The sequence below is a fragment of the Blennius ocellaris genome (assembly GCF_963422515.1).
Source record: "Blennius ocellaris genome assembly, chromosome: 6".
Taxonomy (NCBI): domain Eukaryota; kingdom Metazoa; phylum Chordata; class Actinopteri; order Blenniiformes; family Blenniidae; genus Blennius; species Blennius ocellaris.
In genome coordinates, this window is record NC_137655.1 from 23,948,046 (window position 1) to 23,966,407 (window position 18,362).

Here is an 18,362-nt window from a genome sequence, read left to right on the forward strand (position 1 = left end):
AGCAGGGGTTTAGTCACTCTTTAGCTAATGGTTCAGTACACTGTCACTGTCTGAGTTAGAGACCTCGTAAAGGATCAATTTAGACCTCACAAAGTCCCTGGAATCCACTTTGAAAACCACAGTAAAAGAGAATTCAAGTGTGAGTGCAGAGGGCACAGAAGGAACAGAAGATCAAGAGAGATCGGAAGAGATTGAGGACAGTGAGGACAAAGATGTAGAAGTATGTAATAGTGTTTTTCTATGGACTTCGAGTCTGCTAAGACATTCATTCAATCAAAAAACACTTATGGTTTGATTGATGTTTTTTTTTTACATGATTTGCTTTTAAGTTACCTCTTTCTGTTGCAGACAAGGAGAGCTGAGGTAAAGGTAGCAGTGTCAATGGTGGAACACAACGTGCCATTCGCAGAAGCTGATCTTCAGCCCATTGCTAAAATAATGCTTCAAAGATTCCCCTACTGCACAGAGCTTCAAGTCTGCCTGCACAAACATGTCCTGCATAATAAATGAAGCAGTGGCTCCTCACTTTAAAAAAGGAACTGGTCCTGAAGATGAGGACCAATCCTTTCACGTTGATCACAGATGGATCAAATGTGCAGGTCATTAAATTTTCCACACTTTCCAGCACCTGTTTTAGATATATTAATCATAGAACAGACACACAATTTCAGTCTGATGTGTACCTTTAATGATACATGTACCTATTGTTACGGGACGTGAGAAGATGAACCCACTCACTGTGCGGTTATACAACAGTGATCTCAGCAAAGTTGTCCACAGGTTCCTGGATATGTGCCCCACTAGTGGGCCAAACTGTGGCACAGCTGAAGTGATCTACAAGAAGATGGATGAGGCCTTGCAGAAAAACGCCATACCATGGAGAAACTGTGTCAGTCTGTCTGTTGATAATGCTCCTGTCAATATAGGCGCAAGGAACTCCATTGCATCCAGAATTCATCAAGAACATGCCAGCATCTAAATTCATGGGTGCCCTTGTCACATCATCCACAACCACTGCCAAACAGGCTGGTCAGGCCTTTTTGGAGGTTAGTGGAATTATGTGTGCTGAAGACCTACTCTATCTGTTATGCCTATTGTCAAGTTAAACAGGTGGTTATGCTGTGCGGTGTCATGAACCAATGACAACATTGTCTTTTGACTATAAATAATCATGTATTGCAGGTTAGTGGATTTGATCCAGATGATCTTGCTGTGGATGTCGGATATTGGTTCAAAGGAAGCGCCAATCGCAAAGGTTACCTGACAGTTATATACAGTAAATCCAGAAAAGTTTGATCACATTGACATTAAGATGTTTCATTCTTGTCATAGAATTCTGTGAGCACCATGGAAGTGAGTATACGGAAATGCTCATGCACATTTCCGTTCGGTGGTTGAGCCTGGAGAAGTGTTTGACTCATATCCTGCAGCAGTATGCACCACTGGCCAGCTACTTGAAGTCATTAAGTAGGCATCACATTTGAATGATCCAAATGCATGGTTATTAGAACAGACTGAAAAGAAAATGTAGTTTGTAGTATGCACAACTATTTTTCCTCTCTTTTTCCAACAGATGACAAACAGCCAAGGATCAGAAGGCTTGTGCAGGCATTCTCTGACCCAATCACAGAGGTGTACCTGGTCTTCTATCAAGCAATGTTTCCAGTCTTCTCCACCTTCAACCTCCTCCTCCAGAGAGAGAGGTCATCCATCTTCCTTCTACATGATGAGGTAAATTGGGAAGGTTGGGATACAGTTTGCTAGTATGACGTACTCTTTGTTCCTTTTTTATTATCACGAACTAAATGTAAATTTGTAAATCTTGTCTGATGTTTTTAGATGAGTTTTATCCGCAAGCTGCTCTCGAAGTTTCTGAAGCCTGCAGCATTGCGGCACCAGGAACTGCATGAAATCCGCTTTAAGGAGCCATCCAACCAACTGCCAGGTAATTAAGTAATTGTCCAAGTTTGACATCAGAATATACACATGCACTATCCACTCACTGATCTCACTCAACAGTTTGTTAGAGGGCTGTTGTCATCTCCTCACACACGGGACCACAATGGAAACAAGTCCTCAGGACTTTTTGTTTGGCCCAAATATGTGACTGACTATGCTGTTTACATTTCTGTCTAATAAACTATTCAATCACTGGTATGATGAAGATACTTAAACAGTAACCAAACTCCTGCTTTCTGCTGACTTGCTGCCTGGAGGGAAATTCAAAAAAATGCCCTTTTTTATGGGCGGTACTACTAATGCAGCAAGACACGCCCACTCAGATAGTCCACACGCAGAGAGAGACGTTAATACACTATTACAGTCTTATGTATTATACACACATGATGTGTCTGTAAATACAAACATGATGCTTGATTGGCTCCTCTGATTAGCGCAGAATCTGCTCTTTATAGAAGCTCAGAGTCAAAAACATCGGCGTTGCAGCAGGGCAGTTTCACACGGAACACTTTGTCATCTCTGTGAATCAATGCTCACTCAAGACTGTGATTGGAGGAAACCTTGCTCCAACAGTAAAAGTGGTGACACAGTAGAATTAGTTTCAGCCAATAGCAAAATTCAGTTGTAATAGCCAGCCTTCACCCCTTAGTGGACAGTATATCTGACATTTTACAGCTAAAAAATGTAAATACTTTTATTAAAATGTGAAAAGTGGGACTAGGATTAATAAACAGCACTACTTAATACCCAAATACACATGGAATCAGCAGAAAAATGTTGGTTTGGTGATTAGCAACGCTTTAAAGGGGTGCTTTCAAGTTAGCTACTGTGTCTTTTGATGGTGACTCAACAAAGTCTTATTCCCACCTCGTACTGACATGTTGGTGCATATAGCATCATTAATCACCTCTGAAGTTGTTTTTTTATGTCTCTTGTACATCGCAGCAAGTGCAGAGATTCCAGCAGGCGGCAGTGGAAAGGGCTGTGGACTACGCCATTAAGAAACTCCCCATGAAAGAGCCTCTGTCAAATCATGCAATGTTTCTGGATGTCTAGTAGAGAGCAGAGTGTGGAGTGGAAGATGCCTTCTACTTTGTTGACAGGTTAATCGGGGTATCAAGTAAAGTAAATTTTATCAAAAGTGAGATAACCTTTTCAATAATAATTTTAAAAAATCTATAAAAAATATAAATACAACTGGTTTACAAAGTGTTACGAGCAGTAGGAACTAAGTTGTTTACATCCCCTCAACCTCACCCTACACTTTTAAGTGGCATTTCACAGTTTCATGATGATGAATATATTGCATTATTGTTATATTTTAAATTTTAAAAAAGAATCTGTAGATTTCTTTTTTTTTTTTTAAAGAGAGAATTGTTTCAATGCCAGTTGGCTAAAAATATAAATAAATCTAAAAGTTCTAAATCTGAATAAGTTGTTTTGTTGTGTGGTTACAGATGATTATTTTTTTATTATATATTATTCCTCAACGGGATAGGTCAAACTCAGGGACACATTTCACTGTAGGGCTGGCTACATTGTATATGACATTACATTATCATGTTTTTTAAGTGTGCAGGAGTAGGGGGACATGGCTTCGGGTTAAAGGTCTGAAGGGGTATGGGACTGTGAAAAGTTTGGGAACCACTGCTTTACAAGTAAAGCGGGCTTAAGATCAGGTTGTTGTCACATTTTTTTGTTTGATGACCACATCTAAAAAAATAACCCCTGTTTCAGTGACACTACTTTACCACATCAGTGCACATTGTGTTCTTTTTAGGTTTCCCTAACTTCTCCCATACAATGGACCTGAGGAGTGTCATAAATTGTGTGAGGAGTTTCTGGACTAGGAGTACCATACACATTGCCATGCCCGAAGACCCGTCAATATTTGACTTTGAGAGTTTTTGGGGGGAACATGGCATCAATGAACAATAAGGTACGAATTATTCTGTACTCATGGGAATTCCCATTGACATAATCAACTTAATACTACACACAAATACTTGAGAGTAATTAGGCTTCCTATGCACATTTTTCAAAGGTGACCGGTATGAGCAGATTTGGGAGGCTATCTCGGATTGCAAAGTTGGTCTCGGTTCTTCCACATTCAAATGCGGATGCTGAACCAGTTTTCTCTGTGGTTGGACTGAACAAAACCAAAACCCAAAACAGTTTGGCTCTTGAGGGAACTCTATCGTCCATCATGACGGTGAAGATGGTGAGCCTTGAGCCTCAGTGTTTTAAGTGGGAGCTCCCTGCCTCTGTCATCAAGACAAGAAAATCTGCAGCAAACTCAAACAACATAAGATGTGTCCCCAGCTGAATGGAGAGTTGACAAATAAATGTCAATATATATACAGTAGATAGATAGATAGATAGATAGATAGATAGATAGATAGATAGATAGATAGATAGATAGATAGATAGATAGATAGATAGATAGATAGATAGATAGATAGATAGATAGATAGATAGATAGATAGACAGATAGATAGATAGATAGATAGATAGATAGATAGATAGAGATATCAGGGGTCCCCAAAGTTTTTCCTGTGAAAAAGGGGGGGCCGGGGTCAGTTTGTAACAGAAAAAGTATGACGATTACATTCCAAATGTAAAAATGTCTTGTTTTATTTATTTGTTTTATCGACCTCAAATAAATGTATAATATAATAACATAATGATAATGTGTATAATAAACACAGTTTTTTTGCTGTGTTGGTCTGAAATAAATGGGATAGTATTAAGATTGGAGCTATCACACCCTACTACCATTCTACTACATACTGCCACACCTTATTTATTGTATTCGTCAGTTTTTATCCATATGCATTTTTTTTTTAATAACATTATAAATGTGTGTCACGTATTTTTATTATATTGGTCAATAACAAATGAAATCCTCTCCCTGTTCTTCCTCCTCACTCAACTTTTTTCGGAGCCATAAAAAGTTATGAAACTTCAGGATTAGAAAGCAAAGTAATCAAAAATACGTTGTTTTAGTTGAAGTTGTTTTTATGTGTTGAATTCAAGTGAGCTTTTAATAGGTTCAAAATGGTGGACGACGAGGAGTTTCCCCGTGGGAATGATGCTATCCAATCAAAATGCATGTTTTCCAGGTCACTGGGCTGAATGGGGACGAATTGGGAAGAAAGTAGCGGCTGCAATCGCCATCAAGCGTCTTCCCATGCAATTATCGATATTCACGCGAGAATCATGCGATCGCACTCTTGGGGCGAGAAAAGGCAGCAACCTGCAGTGGCATTAACTGTTGGCAATACCAAGTGATTTTTGCTGAAAAAACGTTAAAATATCGCCAAAAAAATCAAACACTAGCCCGTTCAGGCAAGCTGTGTAAATGATTCACTTGCCCGAGCAAAGCTTTCACTTGCCGCGGACGTTCGGGCAAGCCTTAAAGTCGAGCCCGGACTGTATATGAAAAAAAAAAATCAAAATGCGTCTCTGGTATTGTTCAGGGGGCCCGGCCAAATGTGGAGGCGGGCTGTATCCGGCCCGCAGGCCGCAGTTTGGGGACCGCTGGTATATATATATATTGTGACGGCCATGGATGTGTTCTGTGTTTCTGTCTGCTTGTGGTCACTCACAGACACGTGAATGATCACACGCACACACACACGCACACGCACACACACACACACACACACACACACACACACACACACACACACACACACACACACACACACACACACACACACACACACACACACACACACACACACACACACACACACACACGGCTTTCATTGCATCCAGCATGTCCATCTCATACTGATTATTGATTTAACACTTCATACCTTCTTTTGATTGTTCTTGTCATGATTCCTTATCATTTCAAGTAAAATAAAATTACTGTTTAAAACCTGAGCTTCTGTGTGGCTCTCTCTTCTTTGTTGTGGCCTAAACGAGCGGGTCACTATATATATATATATATATATATATATATATATATATATATATATATATATATATATATATATATATATATATATATATATATATATATATATATATATATATATATATATATATATATATATATATATATATATATATATATATATATATATATATATATATAATTTTTTTTCTTCTATTGTCTTGACTATTTACACTGCAGATTTTCTCTGACGGCATTGAAACTATGAATGAACTCATAGAATTATGTAGTAAACCATTTCAGTTGATAACCTTATGAAGCTTGTTGCAAGAAGACAAAAGTGTTTTCAGCACTGTCAACAAAGCACATTGTGGCTACATTGAATCTTAGATATAAAACAGGTTTTATTTCATGCTTATTTTATTTTATACATAATTCCATTATAGTTACAAGCCCCATTGACCCTTAAACTCAATTTAAAGGCCCTAATAACATATTTCTATTAATCAGTTGCCTCTGAGCAGTGGTGCTCCCAAATGGACATGTTTATCCTGCAGCAGTTTAACACTTTCCTGGATATTAAAAAAAAGAACTGTATTTATGTTGTTGTATTTCATCTTCAGTGGTTGCAACAGTTGGTGTTTGCCTGAGCTGTGCCAGAACAGCCAGGCATATCTGATCACACCTACACACTGTTTTATTCATAAGAGTCCAATTTCTACATTAAATTTGTGTTGGTTTGTTTATCAATATTTAAAGTAAGAGATAAAAGTTTTAACAGCTGAAAAAAAAACATCAATAACCCTAACCCCTAACACCTGAGCACAGAAGAAGGATCAGGATGATGAACTGAGAAAATTTAGAAAGTTTTAATTTAGTGTGATATTCATGTTGAAATATTCAGGGACAGGTGAATAAAAGATAACTCTGAGTTGTTAGTTGCTGTGTAAAGGAGGAGGTGTAGTTTCCTGCTCATCAACCCTCCGGGCTTGGCCCCTGTTGTTGGAGGATGGCCGTTACCATGGATACTTGTATGAATCAAAGAGAGCCTGCCGCTCTTCTTTCTCTCACCTGATGGCGATCGCACCGGTGATGATACTGAACAGAGCGGGGGCGTGACACAAATCTGCCCGTGTGCAACTATACGGAGCAAATGTGGGGAAGAGATTTTATTTCATTGTTGTCTTTCAATTGTACCCTTTAAAAAAATGTCTCCTTTTCACCTGATTGTTTTCTCTGTGTTTTTCCTCGTGAATGTGAGCCGCATAATCGCTGTTGATTTCACACAGCAGGCAATCAATAACTGACGGGGGATATTAACACAGGAGAACAGATATATTTGTATTTCTGTAAAACACTTTCTATCTTCTCAGTTTAAAGAGGCACGATGTGACACTCCAGTCATTCCTCTATTGTACATCGGGTGGGGTTGTTGAGTCACTTCAACACAGAGGTCCAGATTGAGCCTAAGAGGTAACTGGTGTCTTATGCCGCGTTTCCACCGCACAAAAACTGCAGTGATGGAACGGAGCTTTACAGGGCGGTATGGCGGAGCCAAATCCGGTGCCTCCACTTTGCACTAGTTGTTTTGTTAACTTTTATTTTTTTGCAGCCACAGAGCTACAGCTGACACTTCTGTGTTGGTCCCAAGAGAGCGAACGCTCTGGTGACTTGCCCCTCACCCGAGCGCACAGCGGCACTGCACCGGTTGCCCTCCGCGTTCTTCTCAAAGGCACTCCGGCAGCTCCACACCGGAACACAGAGGCTGCTCTGAGCGTCTCTTTGCGTCGCGTCCGCATCGCACCTTCTGCCCGATCACCGGCAGCACGGACGCGATGCGTCCGAGCTTTCTGTTCAAACTCGATGCCGCTGCATCACATTTGAACAGAAACCTCGGACGCGATGCAAAGACAGACCCATCAGAGCAGTGAAACCAAATAAAACACAAAAGTAGAAGCATTCGAAATAAAAGCATTAATCAGTTTGATCAACCCGTTTAAGCGTTGAGAATTTACTCTAATTGTGTTTTATTTCTTTATTATATATTACTGTATTTTTCTGTTTCTTGGTCTTTCCACATTGTTCCTCTTGTTCTTTTCTAAAATTACTCCATATGCCATACTTAAAGAACAGCCAGACTTGTTGGCAGTGACTGAAATGAGTCTGTTTAATTTGATTTAAACTCTATTTTACCTTCAAGATTTTTCCTTGTTTGCTCAGCGTACTGAGGTTTGGGGTTGGAGACTCAACATGTATTGATTTACAGTATAATGGTTACCAATCAATTTGCACTCAAGTAGTCCTGAACCTAGTCTTTACTATATGGCTCGACATTTTATACATTTCAGAGAGAGACTTTGTGATCTCTGCACTCACTACACAAAGAACAGTGTCTTATCTGCAAAGTGGCCTACATATAAGGGAAAAAGAAGTCGCTGCAGAACTGCTTTTCTCAGTAAAACGTCTCCGCGCTGATGTGTTCTGATCCAGTGGTACTGAACCTGCTCGGAGAGACGTGTGACATTTCAGGCTGAGATCAGGTGTGGAGGACTAAAAAAGACAGCCAATGACAGGCCGTCCACATGTCATCATGCGGCCTTGGTTTCCCCAGCAACTCGTTAGCAGGGTGTCTAAGTCCACGCTCAGGCCCTCTTGTGATGTGAATGTGACGGGGACCCATGCAGGAAGCCAATTAGTTTTACAGTGGAATATTTATAAGGAAGCAGCTGCATGTAAATGGTCCTGCTGCCTCACGTCAGCCTGGTGAATTATTCACATCTCCAGACACATCATGAGCAGCTGAGCCGGCTCAAGTCCCAGGATAATACAAATCAAGGCTGATGAACAACAGCTGAGGTTAAAAAAAAAAAAAGGTTCTCATCTCCACACATCATGGATGTTGCAGTGCTTTTTGTCCACCTTCATTGAGTCTGTATCAGTGTGTGAAGCCATGGATTCAGGCCAGAAATCCGCAGAGCTGCACTCTTAAAAGAATGAATCCCTAAATGTGTTGAACGTCCAGTGTTAATATGCATTAGTCTCAGCTCCACGTTTCCCTAAAAACACTGACTTGACGAAGAAATATTTTTTCTCCTTGGTCAACGAAGGCTGAAATACAGATTTCGGATCTTCTATCATGTTAGGTTGTCTGGATCAAACCTGCTTTATTCTCCCAGAGTCAGAATAACATGCAGAAGCTGATTGAAATTTTTATGCACCAAATATTTGGAGGAAAAAAACTTCCTGAAAATTGCAGGATTGTGCAAATTGAGCCCTTTAAAACCAGGCTAAAGCCTTTCTGTCTGTTTCACAAAACATTGAACTGACTATTTGATATTTTCTGTTTCATTTCATTTTCATACATTTATGTTTGGGTCACTTTCTTATTGATCACCTTAACTGTAGTCTGACACAAAATGTGGATATACAGAATAAGACATGTAAAGAACTCTCATCCATTCATCATCCTTTTTGTTTAGTCTACACAGGGCAGTATTATGGAGCACAAGTGAACAAAATAATCCACCCACTCCACCACTAAGAGTCCCATTTAATCATATGTATTCTGAATATGACATTGTGAAAGCAGTAGAAACGTGAGTGTGTGATGCAGCTGTTGTGCGACCTGTCTAAGGATGAAGCTGGTGGACGTGGTGCTGCCGTCGGACCTCTTCAGGCGGCTCCGTCTGGAGTACGTCCCTCTGTTGGCCTGCAGAGAGCAAAACAAACAAACAAACATATTACAATTTAATGCAACTCTATTGTATGTGGCACAAACGCAAGAGCACCTTCCCGTCGGCGACCCCATTAAAAGCAGCATCTGGGCCCCCGGGTGCCGCTCGGCCCCAGCTCCATGCAGCTGTCTCTTGTCCCCTGTGTTGACCTGATTACATAAACTCCATCTTTTATGGGTTTCTATCACTGCTGCACAAAAAACTCCAAAGCCTTTTACTATATGGTCCCCTCAGCTGCCGAGTTCTTCTTTTTGTGACCTATTTTTACATGTTCAGCCAATTTATTTGAGGCGTGAGCTCACCTGAGACACAGGAAGGGGGAATATGATAAAGAGCCTCATGTCTGGGCTCCTCCAACAGTCTGTGTGTGGTCACAGGGAAAAAAGCAACTGGGGTGAAGCTGGTGGATCCAAACTCCCATAATTATCCTCCGAGGTCTCGAATGAGTTTTTTTTCCAGGAATATGTTAAATGAAAATCTCAGCAGTACAGCATGAGACCCCAAAAGGCCCCACGGTAACGTAGGATGGAGCAATCACTGCTGACCGGAAGTCAGTCCAATGTCCTGGTCGGAGAAATACTTCTGATAGCTCTGAAAATGGGAAATTTCCATCTGGAGACTGGGAAGTTTCTTGGGGCTCCAAGTAGCTAAAGCTACATCCTACACTTTGGTAAATATAAATGCTCACTATCAGTTTTTCCAGTCATAAGTCAAAAACAAACACAGAATACAATTTATCTTTCAAATTAAAAAAACAAAACTTTTTTTAAGGACATTGGAGACAAAAAATTGAGCTTATTAGAGATTTTGTTGAACTATAGCTTGTGTTCGTTTTAGACTTTCCAACACATATTATTCATGTATATAAAATATATTTGCTGTGTTTTATTAAGACTGACATCTTGAAAGCCTCTTTAACAACACGTGAGTATTGAAATGTCATAATAATAGCGTTTTTTTTTTTTACATTAAAGGCTCTTTATATAGCAAAAACAAAAATAACCACAAATTACAGTGAAAATAAAATAAGAGATTAGAGGAAAGCATGTCTCAACAGGTGGGTTTTGAGGAGTATTTTAAAGTTTAGTAATGAGTCTGTGTTCCTGATGGTTGAGGGAGTGAGCTCCAGGGGGCGGCGGCAGCGGCAGCGTCCTCTCCCATCACGTGATTTAGGTTCAACATCTAATTTCCAAAGTAGATTAACCTCACTGAAATCCACTGAGATTATATCATAATAGAGTTCAGCTTAAACCTGAGACAGTGGAATAAACCATTACATTATGCCAATACAAAATAACCAGCCAAAGGTGTTGAAATTAGCTGCACTTTAATTAAAACCTCTTCACTTTAATAATATCAGGGTATTTTTTACAGATTGGATTCTGTTTTTCTTTTTCTTTTCTCATTCTCTCTCTTCCTTTCTCAAAAAAAGAAAAAAGAAAAAGGAACAATCATCCATGTAAAACCCGCGTCAGACAGTTGCCGAGAATAAACGAGCCATTTGGGGCTCACTCACTCACTAAAACAGAATGCTAATACAGCTCGATGAATGAAAGAACAATTTGAGTGGAACTATATACAGAAGAAGAAAAAAAGGGAAAGGAAAGAAAGAAAAAGCGGGGGTGATGGTGGGGGTGGGGAGTGTCACTGAAGTTGTCTCAAAAATAAACAATAATAAACAATCACAACATAAATGAGTAAGTTACAGTAAGTTTAAACCTCTCAAATAAAGTCTGCCCTCATGGTGGCTATATATGAAATCCAATTATTCCAGATCTGGTCAAATGAACCCCTTTGGGTTCTTAATTGAAAAGTCAGTTTTTCCATCCTAAATATATCCAGAATGATTCCAAACCAGTCGTCTTGTATGGGTTGTGTCAGGTTAACCATCTTCTTGTAATTAATTTCTTACTTGCCACCAAGAGTGCAGCTTTATCTCTCTCCTGCGTTTCAAAAACGGAGCCAGATCGAGGTTTAGGACATCAAAACTGAAGGGTATTTGAGTATTAAAGACTGTATTGCTTTTGTTTTTCATGCACAAATATTGAATTAGACTTGATCTCCACTGAGATGTGGCTTTGAAATTTAAGTGCACAAGCTGCTCCAGGTTTTATGGCTTCCACCTTTCACACCTCGTTGCACAAACAGACCTTTTCCCTTCTTTTGTCCTTCACATAATAAAAATCCACATCTCCCATATTTTGTTTCACCTCACTCTATTGGTAGATGTCCAGGATTTGTGGACATTTTGCTTTATTTACCTCAAAAAGCATCATGAAAATGTCCTAATGTTGAAAATGCACTTATAAAGGGTGTTCAGATTCCATAGGAACACTTTCTTTTGTACTGTTTTCCACTAGGAGAAAGATGCTCTACAAACTCGATGTTAGAGGAGGAAGATGCTCTATAATCTAGATGTTAGAGGAGGATAATGCTCTATAATCTGGATGTTAGAGCATCTATCTCCTATTAATATCCAGATTATATAGCATCTCACTAAATGATGTTACAATAACCTAATACCAAAAAAATACAAGTAGATAGTGGAAATATTCCAAAATGACAACATTTTTCAAGATCACGAAGAACCTGAATATTACAATTTGAATACAATATCATCGCAGTGTATGTACTTGTACAAACAATGTACTTTTTGCTTTCACCGACCTTCCAGCTTTGAGCATTGTCACTCTTTAGTTCTGGATTGTTGCTTTACAATTTCTACTCTCTCTGAAAAAGTGCGACCACCAGTGGTCAATTGAGAAACAGCAGTTGCTCTGGTTGAAAAATGCATTGTATTTTTACACTTTATGAGGACCCAGTTGGAAAAGCTTCTGGGCCAGATTTGGCTCCGTGGGCTACATGTCTGCACATTGCTCCTATTATAAAGGGACATTTTGCCATTCTGTGCATTATGTTGACATGACACAATTTTCTTGGCCTGGCCTACTTTGAATGAATTATCACTGTATGTCGATCCTATATCAAAACAATTTTAAGACCTCTGCTTTTATTCAATGTTTAAAAGTCATGTTAACTCACAAACAACTGAGTTATTCATGTCATGTCTCCCACAAAGATATTTAGGATCAGCTCACATTGGTTTTCTGTGGAGTGTCAGCCACGACAGTCCCTGCACATCCAGAGACTTAAGGAACTCAGGGTTAATCTCGTCTACTCCCGGTGCCTTGCCACCGAGGAGCTTCACAACTACCTCGGTGACTTCAGCTTGGGTAATGGACGAGTCCACCTCTGAGAACCCAGCCTCTGCTTCCTCAACGGAAGATGTGATGGTGGGATTGAGGAGGTCCTCGAAGTATTCCTTCCACGGCCGGACAACATCTCCAGTTGAGGTCAACAGCTCCCCACCTCCATTGTAAACAGTGTTGGTGAAAAACTGCTTTCCCCTCCTGAGGTGCCGGACAGTTTACCAGAATTTCCTCGAGGCCGACCGATAGTCCTCCTCCATGGCCTCCCCAAACTCCTCCCAGACCTGAGTTTTTGCCTCCACCACGACCCGGGCTGCGGTACGCTTGGCCTGTCAGCTGCCTCGGTCCTCTGGGCTAACAACACCCGATAAGAGTCCTTCTTCAGCTTGACGGCACCCCATACTTCCGCTTTCCACCACCGGGTTCAGAGGTTGCCGCCACGACAAGCACCAGAGACCCTGCGGCCACAGCTCCAAGCAGCAGCTTCGAGAATGGAAGTGGAGAACATGGTCCACTCGGACTCAATCTCTCCAGCCTTCTCTGGGATCCATGAGAAGCTCTCCCGGAGGTGGGTGTTGAAGATTGCGCAGCCAGAGGGCTCGGTCAGGCATTCCCAACACACCCTCATGACATGTTTGGGCCAGCTGAGTCTGTCTGGCCTCCCCCCAGTCCAGTGCATCCAACTCACCACCAGGTGGTGATCAGTTGACAGCTCTGCCCCTCTCTTTACCCGAGTGTCCAAGACATGTGGCCAGAGATCAGATGAAACGACCACAATGTCCTGGTGCCACGTGCACATATGGACAACCCTGTGCTCGAACATGGTGTTCGTTATGGACAAACTGTGGCTAGCACGTAAGTCCAATAACAGAACACCGCTCAGGTTGTCACTTGGGCATTGAAGTCCCCCAGTAGAACAATGGAATCCCCAGTTGGAGCACAATACAGCACCCATCCCAGGGACTCCACGAAGGTCGGTTACTCTGAACTGCTGTTTGGTCCATAGGCCGAGACAACAGTCAGAGACCTGTCCCCTACCTGAAGCCATAGGGACCCTCTCGTTCACTGGGGTGAATTTCAACACATGGTGGCTAAGCTGTGGGGCAATAAGCAAGCCCACACCAGCCCACCGCCTCTCACCGCAGGCAACTCCAGAAAATTGGAGTGCCCAGCCCCTGTCGAGAAGCTGGGTTCCAGAGTCCAAGCAATGCATGGAGGTGAGCCCAACTATATCTAGACGGCATCAATTAACCTCCCGTACAAGCTTGGGCTCCTTCCCCCCCAGCAAGGTCATGTTCCATGTCCCAAAAGCCAGATTTTGTGTCCAAGGATTGGGTCGTCAAGGCCTCTGCTGTCGACTGTCACCCAATCCACACTGCACCCGACTCCTACGGTAGCCTCTATGGGTGGTGGACTCACAGGAGGAAGAGGAGGAGTGACCCACGTCGTCCCTTCGGGCTGAGCCCAGCCGGGTCCCGCGGGCAAGAGCTCGGCCACTACGCGCTCAAAAATGAGCCCCAACCCCAGGCCTGGCTCCAGCGTGGGGCCCCGGCTGCGTCTTACCTGGTGACGTCTCTCTTCTCTTTGGTTTTTTTCTCTATAGGGGTATGTTGAACTGCTTTTAGTCTGACTCGTCACCAAGGACCTCTTTGCCTTGGGAGACCATACTGGGGGGCATAAAGCCCCCTGACAACATAGCTCGGAGGATCATTTGGGTGCTCAAACTCCCCCACCACGATAAGGTAGCAGTTCAAGGGGGAGAGAGATCTGATTTAATCCCTCAAAAATGAGGTCGTGTCGAATCAAAGGAGCTGATGAACAGTTTTAACAATAGTTTATCAAATTTTCCACAGTGAAAAGACAAAATCATCATTCGCTGCACATATTCTGCACATCACAAACACAAACTGCTAAACTATGAACCTACTGAGAAAAGAGGCTTTCTATTTTACTCGAAATCACACAAATGTACAAGGAAAATAATATAATTTAAAAAATGCTGTTTCATTTGCTAGGAAGTGATTTGATCCACATTGTTAATCATGAGATGAGGTCCCATTATAAGATGCTTAATAATTTAACAGCCTATTTGGGGCAGCTGGGGCTCATTGGTATTGGTATTTGATTGCAGATTAGATTCTGCATTTCTCCCCATTTGCATGTCAACGTGTTCTTGACCAAGATCCGAACCCCAAAACCTGCTCTCAGTGGATGGATAGAGCACCTTGCATGGCAGCCACAACAGCTGGCTGCTTGATGGGGCAGCTGTGGCTGAGTTGGTAAAGTGCTTTCATTTGGAAAGATGTAGGTTTGATTCCCCAGCTTCGCATGTCAAAGTGTCCTTGAGCAAGACACTGACCCCCAAACTGCTTCCACTGGGTGGATAGTGGCTGTTAGATTACAGTAGATATTCTTTACATAACAAAATATTTCTATTCTATTCGATCCGATTCTGTTCTATTTGATCAAATCAAATTCTCACAGCAGACTCTGTGTTTAATACTAACAACACATCAGAGTCACACAGAAGAGTGTAAACTGCGGATCTTTTTTTAATCATTATTATTTTATTCCAATTCCCCCCACAATGTGCACTTATTCTAACATCAGTTTAAACATGAGTATTGTTGCTGAGGGGGGGAAGCATGTTGTGTTTTCCTCCTACCTGGAACACGGGCTTCTGCAGCCCGTCTGCTATTCCGTGTCGGGTGTAGATGTGCCGGGACATCTCCGCCAGCTCGTCGGTCCAGGGCGGAGGCTGCCGCTCGGTGCCGCTCCACTGCTGCGGCTCCGGGGTCGGGCAGGCGATCGCAGGCTCCAGCTTTCAGCCAGAAAACGAGGGGAAAGAGGAGAAGGAGATCTGTAGGAAGGATGCTTGAGGAGGATGTGAGCTCTGCCTCTTCCTCCACCACCTCCTCCACCGCCCCACCGTACCGGCTGACCGCGCTGCGTTCACTGACACGCACCAAGCTCGGAAATATCACAATGACCAACCAGACGCGTGTGTTTGAAAAACACAAAAACAACAGATAACAAAAAGCATTACACCAATTTAACTTCATTATAAAAGTTTTAAACCCCTCTGGTTCATTTTCTTTTCTTCTAATTCTTCACATTTATAGTGAAGAATTAAGTGTATCTTGAGGTGCAAAACATGCTATTTATTTGAAATGAAGAAAAATAAAGCTTTAAAAATTGACATTGCATTTATCAAGTTTCATAGCTATAATTTACATATTGTTTATTGCAGTGGCGGACCTTTAAGGCCTTCAAGGCGTCCTCTGCAGGCCTAAGAAAAAGATCTGAATCACAGACCAATGTTGATTATATTATGTCTATGAATACTTGTTAAATAATTCCAAATGGTCTGTTCATTTCTTCTCAGAGCTTCTCCCCCAGCTGCGCTGCTTCCAGACATGTACTTCAACTTAAAGCTTTTAACCAATCACATTTCAGCTATCATCTGTTGGGAAAGAAATCTGCCTTAGGCCTTCAGATTCAATTCTACGGGCATCTGCAGTGTAAGGGTATGTCCGAAATGTCTCTTCTAACTCCTTATCTATTGACTTTCACTTAAACCCAGAAGTGTTTTGTGTAGCATCCATGATAAGGACTGTCCAAATTCTCAATAAGCAAAGAAAAGGTGTTGCTTCCTTTAGAGCCTTATTTAGCATAGAAAACACTGATGCTTCCTTTAGAACCTCCATTAGCATAGAATAGCACTGATGCATCCTTTAGAACAGGGGTTGGCAACCCGCGGCTCCGGAGCTGCATGCAGCTCTTTCGTCCCTCCACTCCTTGAGCCTCTGTCCCACTGCATCATCCCGGAGCGGGGTAGTATGGCAGGTAAGGCAAAGTGCACCCAGAGCCAATTGCGTTGCGCAGTCCCGCTACAAAGAGTGGGGTAAAATATAGGCGGGTCCTGAACGACGCAGCGATGCAACGTCATTGCGTAACAATAATGGCACGAAGAACGTAGAATTGCGGCTGCAGGTCATGACAGCCGGACCCACAGCTCCGAGCTCCACGGCTCAACTGGTATCTGAAGCTGGGAGCTTCCCGTATCTTTCACAGGAAAACCGCTGCGCTGTGGAGCGCCGACAATTCCGGGAGGTTCATTGCAGACTTGTTGAGAGTGACGGCCAATAATAGTGAATTACACAACTAAAGGACATTGAAAGCCACACCACTCACACTCATGGTTCTAACAAACCCAGATCTCCCACATATATCTTCCATTTTAATGATGTGTAGCAATAAAAGAGCTGATAGCTGCAATGCATTATGGGAGTTTCTGTTTGTCATGTTTTAAATGTAATTATTGGGGTTATATTAGGTTTATAGTGTTGGTAATAACTGTGTTGTGTTGTGTTTTTGTTGCTTAGTTCATGTACTTTAGTTTATTAGTTGTAAGTTAGCAACCAGCAGTGAAGAAGGTTTTGTGTGTCGTGTCCTCCTGGCATGGTCTGCCTGTGGGACTGTCAAAATAAAAGACTGATGTGCACGTCTGTTGTAAAGTACAAACTTTATCCCTAGTGTGCTTCTTTGACATTACTCATCATGATATTACAGTGATATTGTGAGTGACAAAGTGTGCACATGGGGTCTGTGTGTGGCTCTCTGGGTGTTGTGGACGGGTGTGTGTGGCTCTCTGGGTGTTGTGGACGGGTGTGTGTGTGGCTCTCTGGGTGTTGTATTCAGTGAGAAACAGGACCAACTGGCTCTTTGAGCATTAAAGGTTGCCCTGTCCCCTGCTGAATCTCGGTCATCATAGGATTGCACTGATGCGTCCTTTAGCATCCTAAAGCGCCTCGTATGAGGTTTTTATAGTCCATTTTCAGAAACTTGTAGTTCTTTCCCCAACCACGGCAGACGTCACTAACTTGCACCACCGTCACATTATTACGACATCACTAAGTGAAAGTGCGGTCGGACGGCCACACCAACACGATCGCCTTTCCAAACACCTTTAGGAAGCCTCCTCACACCTTTCCTTAACTCCTTTAGGAAGCCTCCTAACACCTTTCCTTAACCCCATGATGTCATCCAGGGGGTTAGGAAAAAGTCGTTTCGGAGGGGCATTTCGGATGTACCCTCCAACTGGCTGCTTCAAACAATCAGATTTTGATATTGGGGAAGCTGGGCCTCTGATTGGATCACGCTCCAGCTCACTGGCTGCATCTGTAGCAGCTGAACGAACACAAATATAGTTGTGTTTATTTGATAGCTGTTTTGTCAATCGACAATGACTGAAGGGGAAGATAAAGACATTCGGTTGCAGATTTGTCAAAACACATTTGAAGACGGACTTTTCCAACACACAGCAGCACTCTGAGTGCATGTCTGGTGCAATTTACCAGCGCTCACTACAAACTCCATGGTAGGATTCAGGATTGTATTATTTGCCATTATATTATTTTCAAGACCACGGAAAGCTGACATTTGTCACCCTCCTCGACTTCCAGAAGCAGCTGCTTTTCTGCATGGTAACATGGTTTTTGTAGCCACCAAAAAATGATTGAAGGGTGGATTGACTCTGACTAGCAGTGAAGGCCT

The 18,362-nt window shown here is 42.1% G+C and overlaps 1 protein-coding gene across 3 annotated transcripts in view; it reads right to left on the minus strand.

The window, feature by feature from the left end:
- LOC308131812 (voltage-dependent L-type calcium channel subunit beta-4-like) overlaps positions 1-15,534 on the minus strand; it is a gene marked incomplete at both ends in the record, with an annotated part of 76,733 nt that extends 61,199 nt beyond the window's left edge. For 2 of the 3 annotated variants that reach the window (XM_080498665.1, XM_080498663.1), the window contains 2 exons: positions 9,489-9,572; positions 15,472-15,534. In XM_080498665.1, the coding sequence (XP_080354791.1) occupies positions 9,489-9,572; positions 15,472-15,534 (147 nt within the window). The remainder of the gene's footprint in view (positions 1-9,488; positions 9,573-15,471) is intronic. The other variant, XM_080498664.1, reaches the window with a different exon arrangement.
- Positions 15,535-18,362: the final 2,828 nt, after the last annotated feature.